Below are 23,345 nucleotides of genomic sequence, written 5' to 3' on the forward strand. Positions count from 1 at the left end.
ATTTTTGTAGGTACAAATTTGAAACCCTTTGAAAAAAGGGAAAAACGCTCTGGTAAAATTTCTTTATCTGTATAATTATAAATGTGAAACCCATTCAAGGTATGCTGTATATTATTCAAGGATGAATCTAAACTAGGTTCCACTACCACCTGGGTGAACCCCTGTGTTTTTGCACCACCTTGCTGTAGGTGGGAAAGTTCGCTTGCTTGCGACTTGCTATTATTTTTGAGCATCTTGGCAGGGGAAAATCCTGATAAACTGATTGTTGGTCTCCCCCTTCCTCAATAAAACATTCTTCTTCATCTATAATTTCAAAATCTACAGAGTCTGAAACAAATTCACCACCAATCACATCATTAAAGTTGTTACTATTCCCCTGGTCATAAGAAATTAATCTCTCAATAGGATACACCTTTCCATATTTATATTGTTTTACATCTCTATCAAGTTTCCTGGCCTTTTTGTTAAAAACATCATCACATTTTTTATCTACCCTGTTTAGTATTTTATTGTATAATCCCTGATACTGGTCAAACAATAAATCAGTAACAATCATCTGGTTAAGTTGGTCAACCTCCTTATGCAGTTTTACTTCCATTTTTTCATAAAGTGATATACTTCTAGCAAGTAGTTCAAGTCCCCACTTGTCAAACATAGCTGTAAATTCACAAATATTTTCTGTATTATAAAGTATTCCAAAAGGAAATTTAAAAATTCTGAGACCCTGTGGCACAATTTTTTACAAATACATTTGTTCAAATAACATATTTCTATTTGGCACATTTTATACTTAAAGAGTCTTTTTTCAAAAATATAAATAGTATCCTTTAAGGATCTAAAACTGTTAGAGACATTGTCCTTTTCTTTATAAACGGTTTTAACACCACTGGCTGCATTAGAAAAAGAATAGTGCTTTTGAATTATAACACCATATTGTTCATTTGGATTATCAATAGCAGCATTTAGTCCGTCCCTATTAGAGTCCTGGTAAGAACCCGTAAACATAACATTTTCTCTGTTTACAGTTCTGTCTCTGTCTTTGGAACGAGAGTTTCGCTCAAGGCAAGCATTTGTTTGTACATTGTTTGCATTAGGATTAGTCATACCTTGATTTGTTGTAACATTACAATGTTTATTGCATGTTACCTCGTTCAAACCAGTTCCTATGTCTGGATCAATACCAGACTCTATTTGAATCGCACAATTGGATCTGTTGGTCGTTTTTGTCGAAAAAGAAGCCGAACCACTTCCAGCATCACAAGGTGGAGTTAAGGCAGCCAAGGAAGTTTGTTCCGGCTCAGCGTGATGTACTTGTGCTACCGCAATTACCTCCCTACGTGTGTTAAGATGGAACGTAGGGGATTCAGGGCTGAAAGCCTTATTAGACTTGTGCAGCTTTACCCGGTCATCCTTAGAAGGGCCAACACATGGAGAAGAATGAAAATCCATTGAATGAGGTTGGGAGAGTATTTCAATAAGCTGAGTAAGCTCTCCTTTAAGTTCAGCTACATCTCTTTTCACTGAAAGGATTTCAGCATTCTGCCCAGAGTCTAAAATTGGTGAAAGATTAATGGAGGTTTCGGACTCCATAACAACCAGCACCACTTAATAAACAAGTAAACCAAAAAGAAGGTGGTGCAATAGTGCTCTGAAAATAACAAGTAAACCAAAAGATGAAGCACTATTGCTGCGAGTCCCAAAACACTCTCTATTACCACAAGAATTAAGCACTTTCGTCAATCCACTTGACTTCATATACATATATATATATATATACATATATATATATATATATATATATATATATATATATATATATATATATATATATATATTCATGAGCTTGGCTCCCACATTAGGAGTAGAGGAGGTTTGTCCCCTCCCTGCAAAAAACAACTTTACAGGACAACGGTGATGCTTAACATTTGCTGTTCGTCTGTGTTTTCATAATTCGAGGGCTTGTCCTTATTAGTCTAAGAATTACATAGAGAGCCCAAAAATAATGCTTTCTTCTCATCTCATGATTGGTGCTGGATGTGTTTTGTGAATATATGAAACCTCCACATTTGTGTCAATTCATAAAATTTGAGCAAATTTAATTTGGAGGGATTTCAGTAAGTATATATATATTATATATATATATATATATATATATATATATATATATATATATATATATATATATATATATATATATATATATGGGTTCACTACTAAATCTCAAATTACGGAATATCGAGACTCTGAATCCCGAAGACCAGATTCCTGAGATTCCGTAATATTGAAAACAAAAAGAATATTTTTAAAAGCATATGCAGGAAGGCAAGCCCTCCTGAACCCCACACCCCCTGCAACTTAAATATACCAACTACGAGATTGCACTACAGTGGAGTGAATGCCAAAATAGTGCTGTGCAGAGCGGAATGGAAATGTTGCCATTCATTCCACTGTAGTGCGATCTTGGAGTTGGTATATGTAAGTGGAGGGGGGTGTGGGGGGGTGCAGGGGGGCTTGCCCCCCTGCATGCACCTATCTAAATCTTTTTTCTTTTTTTTTACATTTATTTTTTTTCTTAATTTCGATATTAGGGAATCTTGAGATTCTGGTCTTCGGGATTCAGAGTCTCAAGATTTTGTAATTTGAGATTTAGTAGTGAATCCATATATACATATATATATATATATGTATATATATATATAAAACACTCAACATCCATCTCTTCCTGTCTTAGCTTTTCTCTCTCTCATTTTTTTTTTTTTTTTTTTTTTTACAAATTAGCAAACAAACAAATTTTAAATACGTAATGGTATATTCTAAAGTACATAAGATAAAGCATGTTGTAGACATTTAAAGTAAATGCATAACCCAGACTTACAGTGCTGATCTTTTTCAAGGGAATGGGATAAAACACAAGGCTTATTCATTAAAGCTAGCTACTGATATTTCCTTTTCTTGAAAGGAACAAGGACTACTTAAAGTAAGTAGTGACTATCTTAAATACCCTTGAAGAATATATTTATTCAGCAATAAAGCATAGAAGTTTCAAACAAATAGCAGAAAACATAAAGGTACTCTAAAATCAGACAGTCTAGTTATGATGAAAGATATGCTATACTCCTTTCTAATGCGTTTATGTGGAAACAGTGGTCTGCTACTGTGTATCAAATACATTTCATTTTATTTCAGAGAAAAGCAATCATTTTTAACACTAAAGTATATCAGAAATTGCTTAACTGGTACTTTTTTGTTAAGCCTAGAAAAACACTCTCTCAGACACACATGCACACATATGCACACATATGTACAGTATATGTATATGCATGTGTGTACATCTATGGGTCTCCTTCAGTTGACTGAGTCATTGAATGTTATATGGTTGAGAACATATGATCAGTTTTCTGAAAAGTCAATGTTTTCCAAGGAGAGTGTTGTACAGTGGGATTGGGGAATTAACATTTCCCCACTGTAGTCTGATCTCAGAGTTGGTAGATATATATATATATATATATATATATATATATATATATATATATATATATATATATATATATATATATATATATATATATATATATATATATATATTTATTTATTTTTTTAGTTTTCAGCATTATGGAACATCAAGCATATGGTCATGACCATATAACATTTGATGCTCTGTAACTTAAATGTTTTATATATATATATATATATATATACATATATACATATCTATACATATATATATATAAATATATATAAAACAACACACACACACACACACACACACACACACACACACACACACACACACACACTTATGCCTACATCTGGCAATGGTTTCTCATTTTTTTAACTGCTCATTTGATAATGTAAGCTTTATAAATTTAAAATTATTGGTCAAAATGGATTAGCAGGGTACAAGGAAAAAAATTTGAGCATATACATACTGAATAGTAAACATCTGTCATCTGTAGAAGATTTTTAGTGCTTCCATTTTCTTGCATTTCAATGGTTTCTCTTCCCCACTCCACAGATATCCGCGGATTCTTTGGAAAGTCTGAATATGGTGACATCTGAAAATCTCCACTTTTGAAAATGAGCTTACTAAGGTCTTTTTTCTTTCTGCCAAAATAAAGAAAAACATTAACACTGGAGATAAATACCTTTCTTTATAAATTTTAAATCTACTGAACAAAGCAACTACTTAGAACCGTTAAATATCGCTCTGTGCAGCGTGGCGCTTAAGGTATAAAAGTGATATTATACAAGCTATATACCACACATAGTACTCAAAGAACACCCATGGCCTTTCCTTTGTCCAACGAACAAAGGCTGAACAGTAGTAGTGGCTGGATTTGAATGAATAGCTCATTACATCACCGATCACAATCCAACTTCAGGAGACTTCCAGCTCTTTAACTGAAGAGGTCATTTCAGGAACGTGGAATTCCTTTTTGAATGAAGTAAGTTTATCCAACAATAATAAACTCCCCAGTTTAAACTAATAACAAAACAATGCAGGATATAAAAAAGTCACACGATGATATTAACAAAAGTCAGTTGGGCTATTACAAAGGATTACAAGCACTGTAACACTTAAAGAAGGAATACATATCAAATAAGTAAACCTACATCACCAAATCCACATCTGATCAAATAATATACAATCGAAATGGCATTTCATGATTTATTTATATATATATTTTTTGAGGTAGGGAAAACCTTCTCACCCCATACAGGGGTTGTGTCACTTAAACCCTGGCTACTACTATAACACTCTGTAGACAGTGTTGCAACGTGTTTGTTATAATAATTTTTCCCAACTGTAAACCTACTCAGGGGCAATTTATAAAGAATGTCAGAAGTTGCTCCATACTCCTTAGTTTACAACTTCCCAAGGAATCAAATCATTAAACACAGTTCGGCTAAGTTAAACTCTTTCTCCAGTCACTGTTTCCCACAGGAAGTGATTGTTGGTACACGTTTTAAGTGCACACACTGGTGGTGATTCTTTTCTTTAGGTAGATTTCTCCCTTTTTCATGTTTGCTTCCTATGGAGCTGATATATAAAAGTCAGGAAGGGTGGGGGCCTTACTCCCCACATGAGGGCTGCAGAAAGGCTTGTCCCTGCAAAAAGCACATTTAATATTTTCATGGGGCTGACTGCTACAACAGTTGTGCTTGATTTATTTATTTGACATTTGTTTACCAGGAAAGTCCTACTGGGATAATATCCCATTTTCAGCACAGGCCCTGGGAGAAAAGTTCCACATTGTTATACTGTAGTTACAGTTAAATAACATTATTACAAGGCTTAAACAGAAGAATGGCAATATTAACTAAGTAAATATTCAGCTTCAGTTCATACAGTTTGAACCTATACACACACATGGTGCAAATATTTGGACAGCTACACCAAAATGAAAAAGTACACTATCAGTACATAAAGTATTCTCAAGCTGTAGTTCATAGAGATGATATTAAATACATTGAGTACACTCTTTGATACAGAGATGACTAGATAATATAGCCTAGGCAAAAATATATCTGTTCTTGGTCTAAGAAATAGAATTTACAAATGCCTTTCCTCTCTCTGAACACAGTCAAAGTATGCTGGTGGTGGAAGGAGGGAGAAACTAGTTCAGCCTGGGTAGTGCAGGAGCAGAGTCAAGTTTTATTTATGTAGTCTTTTCGCATTTGAAGATGGAGAGGTTAGAGGTAGCTCTAATTTACAGAGTAGAGACTTTGGCCATAGCATTAGTGGGATATACATGTTGATAAGATGTTATTCATTAGATTGAAGTAGTCTATTAGGGTAACAGGAATGGAAAACAGGAGTAAAAGCAGGGCAGTCACTGGCTTTGTAAACAATGCTGTGTGTGGAGATAAGCTGTACGTAATGTATGTAGTAAGGCAGTTTGAGCCAATTTAAATCCTTAAGGCAATCCAGAGGTGTCTGCAGTATTGCTTGTTGTTGGCAAACTGCAGATTTATTATAGCTTGCCTCCAGCTTATTTTTAACTGCAGCCTGAAGATTGCTTAGGATAGGTTCACAGTATAAGAAAGACAGGAATAGGGTAGGTAGTGGCAAGAGTATAAGAGAGTATGGACTTACTGAGGTATAAAGGTCATTGATAAACATATTAAAAAGTAGTGGACCATGTACAAAGCCTTGAGCATACCAGTGGAGACTTACAGGTATGGAGACACAGTATCCTGCCACTTTACAGATAGCAGCCTGACAGCTAAACATCTATTGAACTACAGTAATGAATAAGAGGATGGTCCAAGCTGAGACACTTTATACAGGGGTTTAAGGTTAGAAACTGCATCAGGCTTTTGACAGGTCAAGGAATTAGGAGCAAACACGTTTGCCCATGGCCCTGTATTTGTGTCAGTGAATGAAAGGAGAGGAGCAGTCGTACTGTTTGCTGGATGGAAGCTACACTGGGTGGATATTAAGAGCTGTTCTTGTAGAAGGCAGTGAAGGAGATGCCAATGAATACATCTTTCAGGAATTTTTGAGAGAGGTGATAATATTGACATATGCCACCTTTATGAAGAGGGATAATATAGGATATTTTCCATAGTGAGGGTACATGGGATTCAGCCATTGATCTGTTGATAAGATGAATCAGTCCTTTCTGTACTAGTAACACAAACATTCATGGTGGAAGCTAACACAGAACCTCAGTTAACATTTTCAGAAAGGTTCCTAGACCTGAATTAGTGTGGAGCTCAAACTATTTGATCCTAAAGGATCTGCAATATCAAAAAAACAATGAGGTTCGGTGCAAAGACAGAAATTTAAATGTTCCATACATTGGTTAGAGTCTACAATGTTTTATGTATCTTTAAAAAAACAGGCAAACATTTCCTCAGGAAAACAAAAAGATATTAGGTAAATGTTTACCCATCCTGTTTATTTCCTATATATCTCCAGTTCTGTCTCCCATGACAACTGCACATGCACAGTAAATGAACCACAGAGTACATTAAAAAGGAATGCAAACCTGCTTACGAAGTGAGCAGTTTACATATTCACCATAATATTATTATGATAACAATTTACATTATGGTAGTTACTCAGGCTTAAATTATCTCACAGTTCCAATAAGATATTTGTCATGAACTGAACATCATAAGTAAATTCGATTATTTCGGCAAAGGATTTTTTCAAGGAGCCCATCTGGCTGAAGGTTATTGTAATAATAAACATACTTAATACTCTAAAACCTCACCACTAATTCTGTAATTTAAGACTTGATGGGAAAGTAGTATAATTTATGTAAAATACCTATGCCTCGGCAAGCCCAAAAGCATTCAGAAAAAAAGAACATCTAGCACCACACATACAGTCACACTCAATGGAGCCCCAAACACTAAGCTCCTAAGGCAAGCAAAAGCACTTCCCAAGACTCTTGTCACAGGGAACTCCACTGTGAGATATACTAATGCCCTTCTAACCAGGCTGAAAAAGGGGAAGATAATGGTTAGCTGCTAATCTGGAGCCAGGATCCGCCAAATCACGCACATGCTCTTAAGCTACAGGAGCCATTTTTAAAATCTCCTTTGTGTAGCTGCTTGTCTCATTGGATGGAGTGCTCATACCTAAGGTTATTTTTCATATTTGTTTCTTTTCATTTGGAAAATTTATTGATGTTGATTTACACCTTTGCAAAGTGTAATGAAACTAGACATATATTTATGGGAGACAGTACTCACAGGGCCACTATGTACTCATGAAACTATTTACCTGGGTCTATATTATAACATCAAAGTCTTAAAACTTTGAATGTTATAATATCGAACCATATGCACTGAACGCTGAAAATAGCGAAGCTGCAGAATATCGAATACTTTCCTAGGGAAAGTATTTGGTGGGTCATTTCTGCAGCTTTGCTATTTCCTCGACTGTGGAGCGAAGGTTATAAACTGGGTTAAGGTAAGTGTGCGAACAAATCAGGTTAAGGTGAGTGTGTGACAGTTAGGGACCTTAGGGTTAGGGAGCGGGTAAGGTGAGTGTGCGATACAGACCTTAGGGTTAGGGAGTAGGTAAGGTGAGTGTGCGATAGGGACCTTAGGATTAGGGAGCGGGTAAAGTGAGTGTGCGGTAGTTACAGACCTTAGGGTTAGGGTTGGGTTAAGGTAAGTGGATAGCTAGTAGTGTATGTATGGTTTAGTGTAGGGTTTTGTGAAGTGTATGTCTGTGGATTATTTATTTTGGTGTGCTTGTGTTGTGTGTATGTTTGTCGGAACAGCAAATTTTTTCCTTGGGAAAAAATTCACTCTTCTCAGTGTTCGATGTTATAGTCTTCTGATAAAAATGGTTAGATATTATAACATTCGAAGTTTTAAGACTTCGATGTTATAATATAGACCCATTTACCTAGCCTTAGCATTAGCATGGCCCAGGCACTGTACTCACTAGAGTACAGACTTGTTAGAGTTGTGTTATAGGTGTAGAGCATTGTTATTGTTGGAATATTATTTATTTGCTGCTCACTTTATTATTGCATTTTAAAAGAACCTACCCAGACATTAGTGTGCACCTTTCCTCACCTATTGGTTTAGAATGTGTTATACTACCTGACATACCTATAGTGTAATTAGTATCAGTATTCCTACATCTGTTTTAAAATCTTAACAGTCCATTTTCACTTCTCTACTTATAACAAATACAGTATTGTGCTGGAAAATATGTGCTTAGTTCTGTATATGTTATCTTCTATTTACACCACTGGATATAATTGCAACTGCATTAATCTGTTGAACGTGTTAACTGTGAGAATTTGTCTTAGATTTTATACATCATCACAAACTGAAGCTTTTATTTGTGTACAAATTACCTAATTATTGTTTTTTTCCACTCCTCTGTTAGCACCTTTCAACCTATTGCATTTTTTTCTTATTAACAAATGCAGTATATTGTGTTAATATAACTTATTTTTCTTCCCAGATCCTCCTTTTAATCTACTTTTCCCTGGATCCCCCGCAAGCCAAGCTCAAACTACTGGCCTGCGGTGCTCTTTAACAGAACCGGGCAACCTTGAGATCAGTGTTATTTTCAAAATATAGAGAAAGTATGTTTTACCCTCTGGGCAAAATTGTTAATTGCTAACCCATGTTTAATTTCTATTTTTTTAACTAAAGCACCATGGACGTTAGCTGTCCCCCCATCCTGTACTTCCTAACAGCAAAATCTCTTTGCATGCTGTTTAACTATTTGAAAGCCCTGATGTTTTTTCTACTATTACTAAACCCTTTCTCCTATAAATTCTGGTCTTTCTAAATCCCACATACTCCTGGTAAAAGTGGTTTATTTTATTTTATTTCATAAGAAAAGTATGCAAAACAAGCAAGTCCAAAGTACCTACTGCTTTTCCTGATTGTTTCAGCATGTTAGCCCCCCCACACACACACACACACACACACACACACACACACACACACACACACACACACACACACACACATTTTGTACTTCCTAACAGCAGTCTCCCTTTATATGCTGTTTAATGACTTGAAAGCCTTGCTGTTTTTCTACTAGTACTAAACCCTTTCTCATATAAATTCTGGTCTTCCTAAATCACGCATACTCCTTGGTGAAAGTGGTTTATTTTATTTCAAAAAGGTATGTAAAGCAAGCAAATCCAGAGTACCTACTACTTTTCTGATTGTTTCTGTAGACTTTTTTTTTCATCATACTACTGGCTATCCACCACTTTTCTGGACTATTCTGTCCTTCGCCTCCCCCACAAGACCAGTTATAACATAGCCTAGCATACTTACGCTATAGGAGCCATTCTTAAAATCACCTTGGTGTAGCTGCTTATCTCGTCGGGTGGAGTGCCCATACCTATGGTTATTTTTCACAAACCTAATGTTATTTTTTACGAACACCTCTTAGTGCCCATATTGTTTTTGTTATGCTAGCTCCACAACTTAGAGAGTGAAATAATGGGTTTAAACTGAAAAGAAAAACAAGAATTACTATATACAGTACCTGATAAAGAAGTGTAATGCGCCTCTAACTGCTTAGCTGAATTCTGTGCAGAACGTGCCATTGGTGTTATTCTACACCTCCACAACAGTTCTGTATTCCTCCAGACTAATTTAAGGCAGCTGATAGTTTTCTGTGCACTGCGTGCACATGCCCACTCCATTCACCCTCACTCTGTTTGGGCTAATTCCGTTCAACTACCCTACCCCCATTCCCACCCACCCCCACATCATATTCATTTATCCTAACCAAACCACACCCCCACACATCCTCAACCTATCACTGTCCTCCACATCACAAGTCACTAATTAATCAGCTCCTCCCACCTCATAATTTGATATCATCCAACCCCTACCTATTCCTTCCTCAGCCTATCAAAGCCTCAACTACATCCTTTTCTCATCACCTCACTACTCATACCACCACTCCATTTTCCACTAACACTCCCTCCTAAAATCCAGTATTTAGACATGTTTCTCTTACTCATACTATTCGTCTCATTACTACTAACTGCTCTCTTCTTAACAACACCTAAAATCCTCCCATAATCTAGTTAAAATCCCCCATGTCCCCTTTAACAAACCTGCCTTTATCTGAACTATCGCACTTCGACATACCACCCCACATCTACAACTCCACAAGTATTGAACTATTGTCATATAGATACCTCCACCATGCTAACCTCTCATTAATACCACTAAAACAACCACTTATCCCTCCCAAAGATTTCCCCCAAGTACAAGTAAAAATCTAATCTGCATTTATGTTGAGACATGCACCCAAAACCTGGCCCTACTCTCACCCAACAAAAGAAAGCCATCACAAACAACTTCCTCAAGCCAATAATAAATCAAACCTCACCACTACTATCCAACATATCCAAAAACAGCTCTGACATCCTTCTCATAAATATAAACCTAAGAAGTCTCTTTAATAAAATATAAGAATTCCACTCTACCCTATCACTATACACTCCTGGCATTGCTGTACTAACTGACATCTGGCTTAAACCCCACATAAACAATAATGAAATCATTCCCCCTGGCTACAATATCCTCAGACAAGACAGGACAACAAAATGAGGTGCAGGAGTAGAAATTCTATATAAAGACACTATTAATTTTGAAAAACTGCAGGTAAATATCTCAGATATTGATAATACAGAACTCTTAGCATCATGACTAAAAATCAATAGCAGCAAGCATATCATCTTACTAGCTGTATACATACCACCAAATAACAACCCCTCCACAATAGAAAACCTTCTCATGGGCCTCAGCCACAATTAGCCAAGAAACTATACTAGTTGGTGATTTCAATACCAACTGGCAAACCTACTCATCAGATAACCCCTCAAATCATATCATGTATGTTTCACCCAACTGATTCATTCATCCACTAGAATTGACAAAACCAGCAACAAACAATCCATTCTCGACTGGACCCTGACTAACAAACCCTCTCTAATCCACCTTTCAGACTGTCTACCTGACAGCCTAAGTGGCAGCCTACTAATCTTCTTTCTAAGACACTGTAGCTCACCCAGAAAACCACAAATGTATAACCAAATATGTAATACAAAAAAATTCTCCATAAACTCCTTTCTACAAATACTTCTACTAAGCTGTAACTGGTCCCCATTAAAATACCTACTACTAGATGCAGCAGTTGATTATTTCAATAACATATTTCTTGATGTTCTAAACACACTTGCTCTCATAAGACACATAAGAACAAAAACTAACAACTGCCCATGGCTTTCTAAAGAAACCAAACAGTTACTAAAAAAGCAAAGAGACAAACTCTGGTATCAACATATAACCAACAAATCAAAACCTTCTCTAGATACCTACCGCCACCTAAGAAATGTCTGCAAAAAGCAAATCAGGGCTGATAAAAAAACTCTATGCAATCATTCAGTCCAAGCATCAAAACAACCCACAAAAATTCTGGGCCTCCATCAACCAAATTATCTATCCAGGACACCCCCCCACCCCATCTCTGAATATAGAAAACACAGAAGAAAGCATAGCATCCCACTTTAACTAATTTTTCATAAATTCAATCCTCTCACTCATAAAAAACAAAACAAAAATAGCTTGAAACAAATCACCCTCCCTACTATAACCGATTCACCTACCCCTCTCTCTCTTAAACACATCCAAACAAGTACAATAAAGAAATTGCTAAGCCAACTGAAACCTACAACCCTTGCCACTGACAAGCTGCCAAACAACTACCTCAAATTATCAGCTGATGTCATCTGCTACCCAGTTTCAATACTGATCAATAGATCTATCACCGAACAGTATGTACTTAAAATCTGGAAAACCTCCTATGTAATCTCACTCCACTAAGGAGGCTCCACACTAGAACTATCCAGCTATAGGTCAATATCTATACTATTAACCAGCCAAAAAAACAATGGCCAAATGGTTGCCTCAATATTTCTCAACATGCCAAAGGCATCTGACACAGTGTTCCATGAACAACTCCTACATGAGCTTGCACCACTTGACATATATAGAAACACTCTAATTTGGTTCCAGAATTACCTATCTGACCACTATCAATCGGTCAAATGGTAAGCTGACCTCTCCTCCCCACTTCCCATTACACTAGGTTTTCCACAAGGCTCAGTTCTTGGGCCTCTGCTCTTCAGAGTTCTGACCAATAACCTACACAAAGCTACTAACCTTGCTTCCAACATACAATATACAAATGACTCCACAGTCATCTGCACCACACTTAGCCTAAAACAACTGCAAGACAATACTAAAAAATCTTTACTGCCATCGAGTCTTTCTTAGAAAAATACTAGTGCATCCTTAATCCCAACAAAACCAAACTAATGCTGTTCCCTAACCAATGCTACAAAACAAACTCCCCCAACCAGGAATTTACAATCACCTCATCCAATCACATTCTAATTAAACCCACCTCAGAAACCAAGCTACTAGGAATCATGGGTCTATATTACAACGTTGAACTTGTAGAAGTTCAAACATTGTAATATCGAACCCAAAAGTCCAAAATACGAAAATACCAAAACCACGGTGCACCGATTTTTTTCACAGGGAAAAAAATCGGTGGGCCGTTTTCGAAGCTATGCTATTTCCTCCACTGTAGTGCAATCTCGGAGTTGGTATATTTAAGTGGGGGTGGGGGGGCACAGCTCCCCACATTGGTGGGTGTGGCAGGCAAAGCCCCCCAGTTTATTTAGGTTTAAAGTGTAAGTTATTTTTTTGTCACAGAATGTTCTGTGTTTTCATTATTATTGCATTTTGAACTTTACAGTTCAATATTACAATGTTCAAACTCCTGTGAGTTCGACATTGTAATATAGACCCAGTATCATTCTAGATGATAAGTTAAAATTTGACAAATATATCTCATGCCATCAAAAAGGGCCACATTACATTAGTTTCCCTTTACAGAATAAAACCTTTCTTAACAAACTCTTCCACACAAGCTATTCACAGGGCCCACCTATTATCCACTTTACTTTATCATAAATAAATAATTAAATAAATGCATTCCTTGAATGAGACGAAGGCATGCGTTACACATCCCGTGCGGCTGTATCTGCCCGTTCATAGATTACAGCTGCAGCGGCTATGCTTTTCAGCCAAACTGCACTACGGCGTGGTGCTGCCGTTTGGTTTCAGCGATGTAGCTCGCAGGGAAATGTCTTGCGAGCTACACGCCGGAATCCCTTTTGAATACTGGCTAATTCTTTATCCACCCCTGTTGCACCTTTTTTTTGGCAAGGCCAAATTTACAAACCTACTGACATAGCAAAATTCAACCGAACCTCAAGGTGTTACTTCTCAATACCAGAAGCCTAAATAATAAAACAAATAAAAAAAAAAAAATCTATACTCCCCCCAAGCCATCCTCACACATAAGAATATAGACATTTGTGCAATTACCAAGACATGGTTTAAATTGGCAAAAGTTACATCAGAAATGCAAGCTTTCACTGATTTCTAGACTTTTAGACCAGTAGCTACACAGGTAGGGACTAAAGGTGGTGGTATCTTGATATGCATCAATCATCTCTATTGAAATCAAAATCAACTCTGTAAACCAGAGTAATAGTTAGGAACTATTCCAAGGCAAACTACCTTTCATTAATTGATGTTATATCTAAATTTAATGCCCCTCCAAACCTTGAGAACACAACAGTCTGAACTGCTATCAGAAACTATGGACAGCCATCTCAATGGCTGTATACGTGTTGCTGTACCTACCAGAAGTAAGCCCAGAACTAGTCCTAGAAACAAACCACCCTGATGGGATCCCATTTTTAACAAGATATACAACAAAAGAAAAAAATTATGGCAAAAATCAGGAAGGGTGATTCCCATAAAGATAAAATCTTTCTCATCAAACTAAATAGGCAATCAAGAGGACTAATTAGGTCAAACAAAGCCATCTTTGAGGTTAAGATAGCCTTCCAGGTGAAAGATAACTCTAATGCCATCTTCATCTATGTCAGAAACCTCAAGGGTGGAAAACAGGAATGTGGTGAACTGGTGATTTATGGTGCCACATTCAATGAACCTAACAATATAGTAAACCTGTTAGGAGACAAATTAAGATTCAACTTTACCCCTTTCTCATCCATAACCATTTCCCAAGAAATAATCTCAAACATAACCCCTCCAACTATAACTAGGGAGCATGTACTGTCTGCACTCGCTAAAGCCAAGAACACAGCTGCAGTGGTCCCTGATAACACCCATGATAACTCATGAGCAGTCTAAAAAATGACTTATCAGGACCCCTGGAGTCATTATTTAACTAGAATCTTAAAACAGGCTTTGTACCATGAGAATGCAGGACTACGATGGTCTTCCATCTTCATAAGGGAGAACCTTCAGCAGATCCTAGAAACTACAGACCCATTAGTCTGACTAGTATTATTTGCAACACCATTGAAAGAATTATCATGGAAATTATCAACAAGGATATAGCAGATCTCCAAAAATGGATCCATCTCAGATTGGCTTTGTCAAAGGAAGGTCATGCTTACTGAACCTGGTAGCCTTCTTTGAAAAGGTCACTAAGACAATGGATGAATGACCTTTTCAAAGAAGTCCACCAGGTTCAGTAGGGCAATGGATACCGTGGCAGGGCTAGCCACCCAGTGGTGTAAACCTTGGCTCAAGATGATTGTCACTGCTGGTCACTGCTGACGTGACACCTCAACCCCATGTGCAAAATGGGAAAAGGGGTTGAGAATGGATGGATGAACTAAGGCAATGAATGAGGGGAAAGTGGTGCATAATGCCTTCCTAGATCTGGCTAAAGCATTTGAATCAATACCCCTCTTGTTCATTGTCAACAAACTTATGGAACAAGGCATAAGCAGGATAACTGGCTGGTTAAAGGATAGGAACCAAGAGACCAGGATTATTGAGGCCACCTCTACAAAGAGGCAGGTCAACAATGGAGTTCCTCAGGGATCTGTTCTGGGCCTGCTCTTCTTTGGTGTCTACTTCTCAGAAATCAAATCCAATGTCAAAGACCTCTGGCTGACAAAATGTTAGATGTTAGCAAACTGGAAGCAGTCACTGAATCTCCAAAGAGAACACCCTTCAGGAAGATCTAACACAAATAAATGCTTGGTGCCACATGGCTTAAAACTAAATGCCAAGAAATGCATTATAGTATAGGAAGTCAGCCACTATGGGTAACTATGTCATCAATAAAATACCCCTAAAAGTAGTCTCGGATTTGGGAAATCATGTAGATGGTAACCTAGCCTTCGAACAACATGTGTCCAAGATAGTAAAAAATCCTTCTATGTTACTCAACTTATAAGTAAGGGCATAGCATCCAGGTCCAGAGAGGTCATCATACCGCTGTACTCAGCCTTCATTAGACACATCATATAGTATAATGGTCCCTTTGGTATGCACCTGACCAGACACATGCAATAACTGGAACCTCCACAAAGATTGCTTACAAAAAGAATAACAGGAGTAAACATAATGTCCTATACTGGTTCCCTCAAAGCCATGTCTCTTTACTATGTATAATACAGACTACAGAGAGATGATCTTTACCTGGTATACAAGGCAACCATGGACCCTGTTATGATGAACCTTTTGCACATCCACAAAAGAAGCAGCGTCAGAACTACTAGGTCAAACGACCTACATTTTGCTTGCAACCTAAATAGGACATGTTGGAGAGACAGACACATTTCTCAGAGAATTTCCATTCTCTGGAACCCGCTCCTCATCCATGTAAAGCAGAGTTTTACCCTAACCCTATTTAAGGTCTTGGCCAATGGATGGGTAATTAGAAAGTCACTCCTTGTCTGGTGTCTATGTCTTTGATGGACAGAGGCAGTTAGTAAATCAACCCTATATAAATTAAATTTGTGGGTTACATTTGGGTTGTATGGCTAGGCTTATAAGGGCCCTAGTGGCTGTTAGCCTAGTATACACCTATGAACCTATAAAGCAATTTATTTAAATTTTTGCATTACATTTACATTGCATGCTCTTGTTTTTCCTTCAACTAAGTACTTGTATCCAAATATTAGTCTAATTTATTTTAAGGTTGTACCTGGGACTGGTCCTTGGGATCAATATTCTACCCCAGTTAATAAACATAAATAAATAATAATAAATAAACCCAATGTAAACATGAAGAGTGGTGGTCAAAGAATTACAATCAGTGCTCAGCTACACAGCAAGTGAGAGCTGCATATATATATATATATATATATATATATATATATATATATATATATATATATATATATGTCTATAAATTTATTTATTTCCATTTGTTACTGGGAAAGTCCAACTGGGCCAGAGATTATCCCCTTTTAGCGAATGTGCAGTGAAAAAACAATTTTACAAACATTAATTAAGAACATTGATTATTGCTTATTGTGCATTTAACAAAAGCAGTTAAAGAATAGTAATTGTGAAACCATAAAAATTCAACAAAAGTGATAGACATAGACATCAGATATGAAAATGGAGAGCTTTTGGTGTGAAAAAATGGGATAGAAATTAACATATGTAAGAAATCAAGTTGGAAAAAGGTGGTATGAGAGGAAGAAATAATTGAGTAAAGATTGATATATGTAAGAATATATATATCTTTGTGTGTGTGTGTGTGTGTGTGTGTGATGATTGAGTACAATGCCCCGTTCGGAATGTATCTGACCAAACACCTGATGCAGCTTGAAAGGCCCCAAAAGTTCCTCACCAAAAGGATAAAGGGTCTCAAAAATATGTCTTATGCTGCCCGACTGAAAGAACTCCAGCTCTATTCAGTCTCATACCGCTTGCTCAGAGGTGACCTGTGCCTGACATATAAGGCCATGTCAAACCCAGATTTGATGAATATGCTTCACCTCAAAAATCTAGATCCCTCAGAACCACAAGGGCGGAGACTTTAACCTTGACAGTTATAAATAATAGAAGCGTGCTGGACAGATTCATCACCCAGACTCCTATGCTGTGGAACAAAATCCCGGTACATGTGAGGCAGAGCACTTGTTCAAGAGGAATCTTGACCAATGGATGGGAGATTTCAGTGTCACTGCTTGACAGAGGCACAGAAAATGATAGGGCATAGTTTTATTCAAAACCAAAGGGGTGGCGAAGCCACATAACTATGGGCTAGGCTTATAAATGCCCTTGGGCAGATAGCCTAGTATGAACCTATGAACCTATGAACCTATGTGTGTGTGTGTGTGTGTGTGTGTGTGCTTGTGTGAGTGGGTCTTTGTGTTCATCCATTTTGCCGTTCCAGTGAATTTTTGCATGATACAAGTTTTATGTAATCACTTTTCTTTATCACACTATCAGTGTACATACTCTGTGTTGGAAATGTGCAGTCCTTCCCCAGCCCTTTGATGGAAAAGGACTTATTAGCATACAGCTAACATTAGCTACAGCATATATTGAAGCAATTCAAATCCACATAAATGGCAAAGGTGCTGTTATATTTATACGTAAACTCTTTGTATGTATTACTCTGTATCTATATGCATAATCTCTGTTGTAACTGTGGAGTTCTCTGCCCAGGCCTCTGCTGAGAAATGACATTTGCCCAATAGGACTTTGCTGGTAAACAAATGTAAAATAAATAAAAGTAAATAAAATAAATATGTGACTGAATTAAAAGAAGACATTGTTACCAAAATCACTCGTATTCTGAAAATTAGTACTGTAGTATATTAGAACTGTATTACTAGAATTATTAAGATTTTTGCATATTCTAAACTACAAGAACATTAGTTAAAACAATTGAGATTTAAAAAATCAGCAACAGAATTAGAGTGGAGACAGAGATGAATTTGTTTATACAAGAATTTGCATAAATCAAACTTTCTGCTAAATAATTAAGTGTGCCTGAAAAGTAATTTTCTAGGATTCTTACATAGTTGACTACCACAGGTCAATTTACATAACAGTGATAAAATACAATTCAGAAATAGCTATGGTCACAGTAAGAAATATTTTATTATCAGCTTAATAACATATCTTTGAATTACACTCTAACACTAGGGCTGTCAGACCTATTGGTGGTGCTGTATTCTCTGACTGCCCATGCACACACACATTCCAATGTTGATCACACTCATGGACACAAACATACACACACACATAAACAGGCATGCACACATACATACATGCACACCACTGACACACAAACACTTTTGTTCAAGTAGAAAAGCTAATATAATGAGAACAGTAAAGTCTTGTAAAATACATATCACACGAATTAATTTGAGTTTTTAATGTAGGATGTGAGTTCTAATGGAAATAATTTTACAGACCTTAGAAAACCAATCCTGGTTTGGGCTCTACTGTAGACATTTTAAAGTATCTGTGAACATGAGATTAGAGATGTTTTGTTTAAACCTACTGATTTTAAGTTTTACAACTCAACTGTAGAATATAAGAGAACGTAAACTAATCTGGTGAAAGATTGTAGGAGGTTCATGTAAGGTGAGAAGGGGGTGCTATTCTGATTATGGACCGTGGTAAGTGCTGTTCAAATACGCTTCAGATGTTATTAATGATAGTAGTTTTAAGGAAACTTCTAGAATTGAAGCTAACAATGAATGAGTTACTACTGGACAGTGTTATTTCTAATTAAATGTATGAAATCTGTTCTACTTCAGTTTGTTCTTCCTAAAAAGTTTTCCATTCCCAAAACACACCAGATTGCATTCATCCACTGTTTAATCATTACTACTGCAGCTTCTAAACTAGATTGTGTGTGTGTACTACAAAAAGAAGAGATTATAAGGTACTAAACAAGGATGCCCCCTTTCTCCTATTTTATTTGCTTTGGCTATAGAAATACTTGCAGAAATAATAAGCAATAATCCAAGAATAAAAGGAATAGAAGTCTATGACCAGTACATATCTAAAATAATGCTTTTTGCTGATGATATTTTATTAACCCTATCAAACTCCAGAGAGTCGCTAAGAGAGCTAGAAGAAGTAATTGAGAAATTTTATAAGATTTCAGGTCTACACTTTAATAGATCAAAATCAAAATTTCTATTTTTAAATAAGAAAAAAGAACTACAAGTTACAGCTAAATCCATCATAGGAAAACAAGAACTTGCGCTAAATTATTTAGGAATAGTGTTATACAAAAATATAAATGAAACAGTATTAATAAATTATATAAAACATTATTGAAACAATAAAAATATATATATAAAAGTGGAACAAAATTATATTAACTTTTGAAGACAGATTGCAATTAATAAAAATTGTCTTATTGCCAAAAATGCTGTATGTAGCATTAGCAATACAGTTAATTCCTGAAAGATGCATTCTTAAAGAAATAATCTCATGTTTAATAACATTTTTATGGCATCCCAAAAAGAATAGAGTAGCTCTGACTCATCACATTACCCTGGAAACAAGGAGGATTGAACTTCCCATAAATAGAAACATATATAAAAGCATCTGTGCTTAAAACTACAATTGACTGGATAAACCCAAATTATTTTGCCAACTGGAAAGAATTAACAGTGTCTATATTAACAAATTAATTTAATCTGTTAAAAAAAAATTTTAATAGTAGACAAATCAAACAAACCCTGGTACATACTATACATAAGTATACAATATAATTTAACAAAACCTTCTAAAACAACACTGATTAATCACTGCATCAATTCCTTCAGGAAACGTATCAATGAAACCACAGATCTAAAACTTTGGTTTGACCTTTTAAACCCATTTACCATCACTAAGAACTTTCCTCACAAAATATATGAGAAAACAATAACCTCCTGGGAACAAAATGGATTGTTATGCTGGTTTCAATGTATAAATAAATTAAATGTTTTAGATATACATATGATAAAAACTGCTTACAATATTCCAACACAGGACTGGTTAACCTTACAAAGCATTCTAATGTACATTCAAGATTTATTCAAATTAATTAATAATTCCTCATTTAAATATATTCCAAATCTAATAAGTTTTCTGTATGGATTTATATATAATAGTTGTGAAAAGAAAAATTCCATTTCAAATCTATATAAAGAGTTAATATCATATAAAACAATTCCCAAACCATCATACTGGCAGTTCTTAACAAAAGGTCTGTCATTGGAGTTAACAGAAGAAATTAAAACTAACATCTTACTATCAGTTAATTACACCTCTAACATACAGTACTGGAAAATATTTAAGTGGAAATACATACATAGAGCATTTTTAACACCAGATAGAATTAAAATGATTGGTACTACTACAAATGGTTTTTGCTAGAGGTGGGAAAAGTGAAATAAAGCAGACTGGATTCATATTTTTATGAATGTAATAAAATTAAATCATATTAGAATGGAATCAATCATTTTTATATGTTTTATTTAATGAATTATTTACCTTAACTAAAGCATTGATTAAACTAAATGTAAATGAAGGTCCCTAATTGAATAAGACAAATATGTATTTGTTATAGACAATACCTGCCATATCTAGGAAATGCGTAAATAGAAGGTGGAATTCAAATACACCCCCCAACCTTGGAAGAATTATACACTTTACTGAAGACAACTGCATCGATGGAAATAAAAATCAAAGAACTACGAATCTATCCCAGGCCAATGGTAAATAATCCTTGGAAGAAAGTTATATCTTTGTTGGACACTCTGCAATAATCATTATTGTATCTCTGATAACTGATCTGTTAATTCTATATTTAATAACATACAGTGTATATAACTGAAAGTCAGGCTATTGTAAATACTGTATACAATTGTTTAAAATTATATTTAAAAATATTATGTAAATGTTATTTTAATTGAAAATAAAAAAAATTTGAGAAAAAAAGAAGAGATTATATTTGCTACTTATGATGAGGGTACTTAGCATGTTATTCAGTGTATCTCCACAATGTGGTGGATTTCTGGAAATGACCTTACAATGGCTGAGAGGATGTTGCACCTTGTTTTAGTAAATATTGTTTTCATGTGTAACAGTCATGTTTTTAAACAAGTTGCTGGGATGGTAATAGGCAACACAGAAATGCAGTATTTTTGGTTCTAGATTATTCAGAAAAAAGTACTTATTGTCATAGTGTCTTACATTTTAATAATGCTTCCATGAATATGAAACTGGACTTCAAAAACGTCTGACAATCAAACTATGCAGACTTACCGGTAAAGATGACAGATTTCAGTTTAATTCACAAGAATTGTGTCAGATGTGTGAATTAAGGGGTTATCCTTTGAGTGAAATTCTCAGAACTGAATGCCAAGGAAACACATATAGAATGTGGAAGAAATGAGGCAGATTCTAGCAACATTTGGTGGATGGGTATTTAGTTTAATGAGGATGCTGGCAGCATTTAAAAAAATTAGTTTTAATCTAATAACTGGGAGATTTCATATGTAAATGCTGTCTTGGTTAAGATAATCACTAGCAGATTTAAATCTTTTTTAATGAAACAGGCCACAACATGAAGTGTCTGTTGTTATTAAGAAGATAAATTACAAGTATTTTGACATTTGGCTGGATTACAAAACATTGCCATCCTACCCTCAGTACATTGAATAATAAAATTCAACCTGTCCCCAGGATGACATCCTCCCAAGGGCGGGGACAGAATCTGCCTAAATCAGTACTTCAGTACACCTAGGTATTGAACTCAGTGATTCACTGGGCCTACTACATCTAGATAAAATAATGTGATTCAAAAGCATTCTATGTTAATGATCCACATTATTTTGTCTGAGCATTATGGCAATGCAGCTAAAGGACATGGTAAGGTCTCTGCTGATTCTATATGACCTTCTGGGGCAGAGCAGCTCCATCTGTATTATGGAACTGGTTCATAGGTTCAGAGATGATTACAAAGCTAATGGCATAACAGCCTTTACAAGCATAGCCAATTACACCCAGAATATGACAATATTATATCTTAATTCCCCAGATATGCTAGTGGGTCTTTGGGTGTTGTTGTCCTGAGTCATTTTACAGTCTGTCTCTGTCCATAAGGGAAGAAGACAGTACCCTGGGAGTGAATGTACAGTTCCCCATCTGTTTACCCAATTTCGTTTAGAAGAGAGTCAGTGACAGGCTTTGTTTTACGAAGATGGAAAGTTTATTCCATAGACAAGGTAGCCTTTGAAATATGAATCTATCTTTCCAGCAAGTTTTTGCGAATATGTAACATGTTCATCAGGGCTGACTCAGAGAATGCATTGTAGGTCAGGCATAAGTTACCTTTCAATAAACCATATGATTCAGAGTAAAAGGAAAGAGGCTGTAGTCCATCTGTACAAGACGTGTGCCTTACACTTTGTATTTTTTTAGTGAGAAACCTCTGGGTCTGCTCCAATTTGTGAAAGTGTCTAGTTAGGTTCTGAAGGGAGCACTGTATTCAGTTATGGACCTGATGAGGGCTGAGGACAATGGCACTATGACTTCTTTTAATCCTGATACCATGTCTTTACTTATAAGTTGAGACACAAAGAATGATTTCCTGACTACTGTAGCTATCTGGTGGTCAAAGGCTAGCTTACTATCTATCTGTTCCTAAGGTCCCTCACAACTAGGTCTACTTTTAGGGGTGTGCTATCAATATTATAACTTGCAGGGATACCTGATTTACCAAAGTTTAAGATTATGAATTTTTTAGCATTTAGTCCCAGACCTTGCTTTTGGCACCAGTCGTTTGTCATTTTTATGCCTGTTTGTAGAATGACAACATAATTTCAGAATTCAATGATTGTTCCCAACTTACAGTTGCCAGTGAACTTAGTGAGCCAGTGGCCACCAACACTGGCCTTCACCACAGAGAAGTATGTACCAAACAGGAAAAGTCCCAACATTGAGCCCTGTGT

At 36.0% G+C, this 23,345-nt stretch overlaps 1 protein-coding gene across 1 annotated transcript in view; it reads right to left on the reverse strand.

The window, feature by feature from the left end:
• Positions 1-23,345, reverse strand: part of HEG1 (heart development protein with EGF like domains 1) — a 556,295-nt gene that overhangs the window by 7,606 nt on the left and 525,344 nt on the right. The window contains exon 12 of the mRNA XM_044075011.1: positions 3,930-4,104. Coding sequence (XP_043930946.1) covers positions 3,930-4,104 — 175 coding nt within the window. The remainder of the gene's footprint in view (positions 1-3,929; positions 4,105-23,345) is intronic.

The sequence above is a fragment of the Protopterus annectens genome, chromosome 6.part0 (genome assembly GCF_019279795.1).
Source record: "Protopterus annectens isolate FY-2018-M chromosome 6.part0, PAN1.0, whole genome shotgun sequence".
NCBI classification, from domain to species: Eukaryota; Metazoa; Chordata; order Ceratodontiformes; family Protopteridae; genus Protopterus; species Protopterus annectens.